At 41.7% G+C, this 9,227-nt stretch overlaps 1 protein-coding gene across 3 annotated transcripts in view; it reads right to left on the reverse strand.

Moving 5' to 3' along the window:
- Positions 1 to 9,064, reverse strand: part of Axdnd1 (axonemal dynein light chain domain containing 1) — a 90,762-nt gene extending 81,698 nt beyond the window's left edge. The window contains exons 1-4 of one of the 3 annotated variants that reach the window (XM_030243577.1): positions 8,921 to 9,064; positions 8,223 to 8,418; positions 7,127 to 7,299; positions 6,122 to 6,225 (exon numbers count right to left, since the gene is read on the reverse strand). In XM_030243577.1, coding sequence (XP_030099437.1) covers positions 6,122 to 6,225; positions 7,127 to 7,299; positions 8,223 to 8,316 — 371 coding nt within the window. In that variant the 5' untranslated portion in view covers positions 8,317 to 8,418; positions 8,921 to 9,064. Of the gene's footprint in view, positions 1 to 6,121; positions 6,226 to 7,126; positions 7,300 to 7,651; positions 7,814 to 8,222; positions 8,419 to 8,733; positions 8,804 to 8,920 lie in introns of those variants that run through there. The other 2 variants (NM_001346967.1, XM_030243584.1) reach the window with 2 other exon arrangements.
- Between the last annotated feature and the right edge of the window lie 163 nt (positions 9,065 to 9,227).

Genomic DNA, 9,227 nt, shown 5'->3' on the forward strand with positions numbered 1-9,227 from the left:
ATGATGGACCAGAGTGACTCTTTCCAGACAGGCAGAGATTACAAGAGAAGAAATAGAATAGATACACAGATTCCTAGGATGTGCAGGAAGCCATGCAACATACCAATGGTCCACTCAAAGGAACACAGCCGTAACACGGAATGAAGTTAAGAATGCTATACAGAAATGTGAGGGATGCCCTGCAACCAAAACCAGATTTCAGCATGATTACCATGGAATAGGCACTCATAGACTATATTTTAATCACACACCTCAATTGATTGCACAGGACCATTGAATGAGTATAAGAAACAGTATGCATGCACAAAAGTAGATGTCTGCACAGGATTAGGTATGGCCAGATCAGGGCCCAAACCAGACCAAAAATTAGTAAGATTTTCATTGTGGTCATGGATTTGTGCTTATGGTATACCCAGACTAACACAAAGTGATCATGGAACCCACTTTACTGGTAAAATTATATAGAGACTAGCACAAAATCTTGACATAATGTGGGAATTCCACCTGGCCTATAACCCAAGAGCAGCAGGCAGTATTGAAAGATTTAATGGATTACTTAAAGTAAAATTAATGGCACATAAAAATAGTCCACTCTCAGAAGCTCTGGCAAAAGCTATCTTTGAACTAAATAGCAGACCTAGAATCAACAGACAATCTCCAATTGAGGAAGTCCTCAGTACACAGACAGATATAGATTATCCAGATGAAAAAACTAGAAATAGAATCAAACCCTATGCTTACATTCAGAGGCACAAGGATAAACTAACCCAGACAAAAATCATAGCATCCGGCACTGGAAACACCGTGTGGACCACAGACAGCAAGGGAGGACTGCAACTAACCAAACTGGAGGACTTGGCATCACGCTGACAGTGTGTGTATGTGTGTGTGTGAGAGCATTAACATATACAGTGATCCTTATTATTGTTGTTTCCCTGTGACCAAATATATAATCATAGTACTACTAGCCTGATAACCAACTATACTACTTGCTGGCTAAATACTGTAAAAATTGGATCAAATACAAGAAAGAATTGGAAATAACATTGTTATTGCTAACCCTATACTTATTAGTGGATTATGGGCTATTCACTTTTTGGTGCAACTAGAGGAATAGCGCTATGCATGTCACTAACCACATGTCACCCATTGGCTTGTGCTCTTACATTATCATTTTCAGTGTTAAACACCCCAGAACTAGAATACATGTCACCTGGCAACAGCACTGTGAGTACAATTCCACCCTCAACCATCACCCCCAAACCACAAATACCATGGCCTGCCTATAGACCTAAAGTTCTAGACCCACTCTACAAAATACCCAGATGGTGGGCAGATGATAGAATATGGGCACCACACCAACTAAGAATAGACAACGTCTGGACCAAGTAACTTATTTCTGGTTCCAGGGCTGTGAACACTTCAGACAACAGGTAGCACCATACTACCCTAACAAAAATTATATGCTAGATCAAAAAGATAGTATAAATACAAATAGATATGAACAAAATCCCACAAAATGTCTTTCTGATGAGGTGTGGCCTAATGCCTCTAGTGTTAGAGCACTCTTTAATAATTATTAGTATAGACCATCAAAGGTTAGACAGAATACACTTACTGTTACAGGAGTCTACAAAACAACCACTATAGGAATAGAGACAGATTCTACATTTGATTGTGATTTAGCTATAAATTCAACCTTTCATCAATTATATACAAGCACTTTGATACACATAGGGTTAGAAGGTGAAGCAGAGGGCAGGTGGTTCAACCTTACAGCATTAACATGGGAAGAACTGGTATATGACTATGAATATGAGCCTGGAGAGGAAGAAGGAAAAGAAACTTCCTTACCTATAACACCACCAAAACCATGTAAACTGGGTCCAAGTATGAACTGGACCCAATGTACAGAATTTGCTATACCTTAGCCACTTATGAGTGGCACACCCCCTCTACCTAAACCATAGGGAAATAGGTGCGCCAGGGAATTATATGACCACCTGAACCCAGAACTCCGAGGACATGGAACCAGACAAATTGGCTATGTGTAGCAAGCTTCCGGAACCTACCCTGGTTTGGCAAGCTAAGCTATTACCCTGACTTAAGATGGGCCACCAGAATAGAAACACAACAATGGCCCAACTGGGAGGATTGGGTATCAGACATGGCCTTGAGGATGGAACATTATAGACAACCACTAATAGAAATAATATTGACCCCTAGGATCAGGAAGATCCAGATTTCCATCTCATTATAAGCCTTTAAACCTCCTAAGTTATAGTGGAGAAATAGATACCATATCATATCAATACAGCAGCCCAAATAAAGTTCAGCAGAAAACCCCTACAGGCACTGGCTATTGGTTCTTTTATGGCCAGAGCATTATTAGGAGGCTTGATGGGAGGAACAGTAGCAGAAGCAGTAGTCACACCCAGCAAGGCAGAAATCTACAATATTCAGCAAATTAATAAGAAAACAGGCCAGGCACTCCACGCACTGTCAAGAAGCATAGATTCTCTCCACATCATGGTAAACACCATGAATACAGAAATGCAAGTATTTAAGTAGCAATATAAACAGAAATATCATAGTTAATTTAGAACCATAACTTAATTATGTGCCAAATGTATAGAAGTAATCTAGCAGTAGAGAGAGAATTAGATACCCTTTTTACAACAGGACTAGGAAGAAGGACCCCAGACTTCTAAACGTTATTTAGATAATGAAAGAGGATCATATTGCACAGAAGGCATATGTGAGATACACCTAATACAGGCATTCCTGGACAACACATACCCAGGATATCACACTAAAGCCATACCACAGAAACTAGGCAATGAATTCATAATACCAGATGATCACTTTCTGTGGTCATCAGTTAACACGACAAATAGCTCTATATACACACCACTTGAAGCCACCTTTAAATTAGGAGCAAATACATATGTCTAACACTTCTGAAGCATATTTTAATTTAACAGGCAGATGTTATCTAATGATAAACTGCTCACAGGCCACAATGGATAATACAACAATCATGACTAAGTTAACCCTGGAGGAAAAACATTACTTTGACTCCAATGGTGTACATAACTTGGTTGGCCTATTAGAAGCCAACACCATAATAATAAAAATTGGAATGAGGAGATAACAAAATGTGGCCTGTGGGACACCATCAGAAGACTAGCACGCCTAGACTTTGTATGCACCCCAGTGTACTCATGTTGGCACTGGGTTAAAGAAACATTTTGGTTCCTCATATTTCTGATCATCTTCTTCTTTTTTTTAAAAAAAATTAGGTATTTTTCTCATTTACATTTCCAATGCTATCCCAAAAGTCCCCCATACCCTCCCACCCACCCACCCCTACTTTTTGGCCCTGGCATTCCCCTGTACTGGGGCATATAAAGTTTGCAAGTCCAATGGGCCTCTCTTTCCAGTGATGGCCGACTAGGCCATCTTTTGATACATATGCAGCTAGAGACACGAGCTCTGGGGGGTACTGGTTAGTTCATAATGTTGTTCCACCTATAAGGTTGCAGATCCCTTTAGCTCCTTGGGTACTTTCTCTAGCTCCTCCATTGGGGACCCTGTGATCCATCCAATAGCTGACTGTGAGCATCCACTTCTGTGTTTGCTAGGCCCCGGCATTCTGATCATCTTTTTTTATGCTATTAAAAGTGTCTTTGATATGTTTTAGAAGCAACTATAGGAAATATGACAAAAAGAAGGCCCTCGCTCAGGAGGTCAAGAGACAATGACTCCGGACGGAGATATGACCTTAGCTGCATGGCGAGAGCTAATACATTTTTCAGGAAAATATTCTTTGATAGTGCATCATCATTTGGAATTTTGTATGATAGATTGACTACAAATAAGCTATTTGAACCAGAAAATTGCATGTTTTGCTTAAGACCCTATGCTGTATGCTATTTGTGACCCAATATGGATGATAAACTACTTACTTTGTTTCATCATTGTTATCATAACCATGCATCCCCGGAACCTGTACTCAGACCCCATCAGGGCAACCCAAAGCTTACTGAGCAGATTCACACGGCCTGCTGTGTTAGCAGAGGAAACCACTTCTGGTACCACACATGTTACAACATGTTGGAGCACGCACCTGACCCCACATATAAAATATTGGAGGGAGAGTGGTAGCGGAATGACCCTACATAATCACACAGTCCGGAACTCTTACAGGCTTACTGCCTGAGGTCAATATTAAAACCAATATTAAAAGAGTGCATCTTCCAACGAAATACATACTGTACATGGAAAAGCTACCACAAAAACGCACTACACAATGTATATGAACCCAGCTTTGCAAGCCTGTGGAGCCTTCTGGAATACCTAGACCTGTAGCTCTGGTTTCTCTGAGGCTCCAGGGGATGGAATGGAAATAAATGTAAGCAATAGAAAAGAAATGACAAATGTAACCCAGCCCAGAGAGTGTGTGAGTGTGTGTGTGTGTGTGTGTGTGTGAAATGTGATAAGGTAAATGCCCTGACTAAGTGAACACCTCAATTTTGATTGGCTAAAATGTTACCATGGAACCCAAGCCTGGAGTGTGTGAATGAAGGTGATAAGGCCCAAAGTCAGGTAAAGTAATGCTGGATGCCTGAGCTGAAAGAGACTTTAAAACCCGGTCAGATCCCGAGCTGATCGCATTGAGACCACTCATCCCCAGAGCCAGCCCACTGATTCCAGACACCCCAACTCTGGACCAAAGCTCCAGTGGGGATCCGAAGCACAGCAGGAAATGCCATGGGCCATGCCTGCGCAGCCATTGAAGCCAGGCTACGACAAATACCAGACTGGAGGTGAGGGAAGTGAGTGTGTGAATAAATGCGATCCCATTTCACTTTCTATTTGTTTTATTGTTGTTTATGAATAAAGACCAGTATAACCTGATCCTCACTGGCACTCTCTTTCTCTCTCTCTTGGCTCCATCCCTAAAGTTGATATATAATCGCATTCTTTATATATTCAAAACAGTTATGGTTTAAGATAATATTTTAGTATTCTTGAAAATTGTGCATGTAAAATTCTTTCCTTTTAGTGTCCTCAGTTACTACTTGTTTCCACATAAGGGTGTGAATTCTTGAGGACTTATACTTAATAAATTGCTGCAAATAAATTCTCTTATTTCTAAGTTAATAAATAAATAAATTATGCACATGTTACTATTAATAACCTTTCAAGCTTTCTAGTTACAACCGCTTTTTAAGAGAAACAATTGTCACTGCCCATGTTACATTAATACTGACTATAACAGTCAAGTATTTGATATGTTTTGTCAACAGATTATTAATTCTCAAGGACAAGGTATTGTGGAACTTTAAAACTTTAACTTCTTAAAAGACAAAGAAGGGGAAAATTATATCCCTGTGCATATTATTTAGTGCATTCCCATGCACACTATTTAAATCATACTTTTATTTTAGAAATTTGAAATTTGGATGTCAAAGAATTTAATAAATGCCTTATAGTATCTTAAAAGGATCTACTTATTAGCATATGGTTTGATCCTAAACAGCTACCTTATTAGGGAAGGGAAAACATAGGTTCTCTCCACAGAACACTGCAGAAGCATGATGGCTAATTCGTGTGACAAGCTGACAGGTGAGTTGGCTCAGTGCCCTGACTGAAGTGAGAAGGAAGCTAAATTGGGTACATGTTTTCAACCCATCCTTGCTTGCCATTTTTCCAGTTTGGACTGGTGAAGCTGTCTTGCTTCAAGCTTTTTAACTTTATGGCAAAAAGAACATCAGAGACTATGTATTCTGACTTAGTAAGATTAGTCATTTAATAGAGTCATAATGATTTTTCTCTTTTCTTCAATGTGACCAGTTATTCTAACTCAATCGTGGACTGGTCTAGTAATAAGTCCAATATTAGAGATTCCTATTGAAGATAGCTAAAAATCTTAATTACCTAGCAAAGTTAATTCGGAGCACAGCCTCCACTTCCAGAGAACCTCTGGCCTTTTTACTAATTCTAAAAGCCAACTCCCCCACACCTGGAGGCCATTCTGCCTTCTCCCAAAACTGCCACACAAAATGAGAAAATAATTCTATCTGTATGTCTGCACCCCACTCTCTTCCACCTTTACCTTCCAGCTCCTGTTAGGGAGACAGGATGATCAATCAGGTATTTGAATTTATCCCTTCGAATAGGGTGCTGCCAGACATGATCTACAAGACGTGGAAGGGCACACTGTGGGGGGAAAAAAAAGCAAAAAACACAAATGTCCAGTAGAGGGCACTCTGGGTGAAGAAGTGTTACTTATTTGACTATTTACATCAGGGCATTTAGATGCTTTATAGAGGAGCAGAATGCGTAAAGAAGGGCAAAGATAGAACATTGAGAGAGCATCAATAATACCTCTGGTAAGTTTACATAAAACAGGTTAATGGAAATATTAAGCAATGGAAACATACGCTTCAAGAGACCTGAGAGTTTTTCACTTTAGTTTTTTTGTTTTTTAAACATTTACTTATTTATTTATTTTATGTGAGTACACTGTTACTCTCTTCAGAGACACCAGAAGAGGACATCAGATACTGTTACAGATGGTTGGTAGCCACCATGTGGTTGCTGGGAATTGAACTCATGACCTCTGGAAATGCAGTCAGAGCTCTTAACTGCTGAGCCATCTCTCCAGCCCCTGGCTTTGTTTTTGTTTTTGTTTTTGTTTTTGTTTTTGAGACAGGATCTTATTGTATAGCCCAGTCAGCCTGGAACTTGTGGCAATCCTCCTGCTTCGGCCTCTGACGTGATAGAACTATCAGTGCCAGCCACCATGCTCAGCAAGATCTGAATTTTGAATTTTGTAGTTGGTAAGATGGCTCAGCAGCTGAAAGAGCTTGCAACCCCATGCATGACTTGTGCTCCCCCCACCCCCAGCCCATGCTGGAGAGAGAAAAGCAGACCTTGAAAGCTGTCTTCTGACCCTGAGCCCAAACTCACACACGAACTAATAATAACGGTTTTTTTTAATTTAAATATGCATTTTAAAAGATCATCTGAACACAACTTCTGCTCACCAAACACTTAACAAAGTGAATTTTAAAAAAGGGATTGTGACCCCAAACATGATAGGTATGTATATACAAACCTTTGGGGCTTTAGGTTTCTTCACAGGCAGTAAGCTTTCAGGACAGGGACCGGCATTAGCTGCATAGTTCAGAGAGAGAAGAACTTCCTCGGGGATTCTGTAGTCATTCTGAAGGGGAGGAAGGGGTTTGAGGTGGTTCACCATGGATTTTTTCTCCTTTAGCTCAGGAAGCCCTAAGGAAGTATTAGGAAAGACAAACTTTTAATGGAGTGTTCCGGGGAGTTAAAGTTTCCCAGACTGCCTCAGCAGTATCCTGTGTTTCTAACAAGAAGGGTGCCTCTAGCAGAGGAGCCCAGCTACAAAGAATACTTAAAGCAGGAGTAGCTAGAAGGGTGGAGGGAAGAGTGGAAGGGGGATGTGAGAACATGCAGAGAGATACAAAGTAAAAGGCCTGGGTTACACAGAGTGAGTGTACAGCCAACCCAAGCCCCAACCCCTCCACTGCCCTGCAACATAAATAGTGAATAGGTAGCTAGCTCAGGATAGAGTGCTTGCTTAGTGTAAGTCCTTGAGTTGAATCCGTACCTCCTTGAGTTGATGATGGAACTGTAGCAAAATATAAATAAGAAACAACCCAAAAAGCTCTGTGACCTTAAGACTGGAGATAGCCTCAGTCTGATGAGCAAGAGTGAGACGGTGACTGCCTTGATTCTTATTCTGGTACAGGTTCTACATTTATCATTACGTCTTTTTACATTTTTCTTGAAACAGGGTCTCACTATGTAGCTCCCACTAGCCTGGAATTTACTATGTAGACCAGGCTGACCTCAAATTCACAGAGATCACCTGCCTCTGCCTTCCAAGACACAGCCCCAAGGATGGAAATCTTAAGGAATCTCAAAAAACATCTTGAATCTTATACAAATAGGCATATTGAACTAAGTTATGTTTTTCTTATCCACATAACTATGTTTTTAAAGCTCCCTTGAAGTCAGAGAAGAAGCAACCAAACTTCATATAGCTATTAGTATTTAAATGAAGATGAAACAGTATTCTGACTTGGTGAGTGTTCAGGCTGGCTAAGGAGAAAGGGAGAACGGATTGCAAATTCTTTCAGTAGCCCTAATGGTTCTGTCCACGGCATCCTTAAGTTTACCTTTTGCCTCCTTGACTACATAGAGTTTTGCCTGTTTGGACTCAGATGTTGATGGGGAGGTCAGCGAAGTGTCCGACACTTTGTGGAGAGACATAATAATCAATGCCTGGGATCACTCTCAGAACTATTAATCCTCCAAAAAATTAATTCAAAAACAAATCAAAATCGTGTTCAGACTTTCAAGCTGTCCATAATTCTGTAGGCAAAACAAAGCAAATGAACAGAGAGATCTCTTGAGTGTTTGTGTTCAGACTGAATTTCAGAATTCATCTGGCGTGGTTTCCTTTCTTTGGGGAGCCCTCTAAGATAACTTGACATGACAGAGATGGGGTATGGGTGGGTCAGAGTCAGGGCCCAGCCCGGGAAAGTCAGGCTCCGCCTCCCTACAGACTGCGGGCGGGTCAGCGCGACCCAGCTCCGCGGGCGCGAGTGGGGCGGGGCTCCCACGGTTCTTTCAGCAAAGTCCTAGGACTGCACTGTAGGAGTGCACGACACCGGCCGCTGTACCCACAAGTTGTGTTTGCCGCCTGGCGTCGGAAGGCCATCCCTTTTCCGGAACGCCCTGCGTCGTCATAGCAACGCAGCACATTTCTGCCCCCCCCCCCACGCTCCCCGCTCCCCCCCCGTCCTAGCAACTTGCGGGCCGAGCCGCCTCCGGCAGAGCCGTCAAAAGAAAAGAGATGAAAAGGAGTCTCTACACTCTCTAGAAGTTTCCGTGTGTTTTTAGTCATGGGTAGTAGCAATAAGGAAGAATATTGAATCGGGTTGTTGTCTCGGAATGGGATAGGCTCTCGAAACCGCGCTTCCGGGTGCAGACTGCGCAAGCGCAGACCTGCGCCGGTAGAGACTCCCCGGGCCCTGCCCTTGCAGAGAGGGTGATGTAGCAATGAGACCTTCTGCTCTTGAATCTGTTCAGGGCTAGCATAATCTATGAGTTCTGAATCCGCCAGGGAAACTTAGTGACAACCTTGTCTCAAAAAGAGAGGAGGAGGAGTAAACTAGCAA

Source organism: Mus musculus, chromosome 1 (genome assembly GCF_000001635.26).
Source record: "Mus musculus strain C57BL/6J chromosome 1, GRCm38.p6 C57BL/6J".
Lineage (NCBI taxonomy): Eukaryota > Metazoa > Chordata > Mammalia > Rodentia > Muridae > Mus > Mus musculus.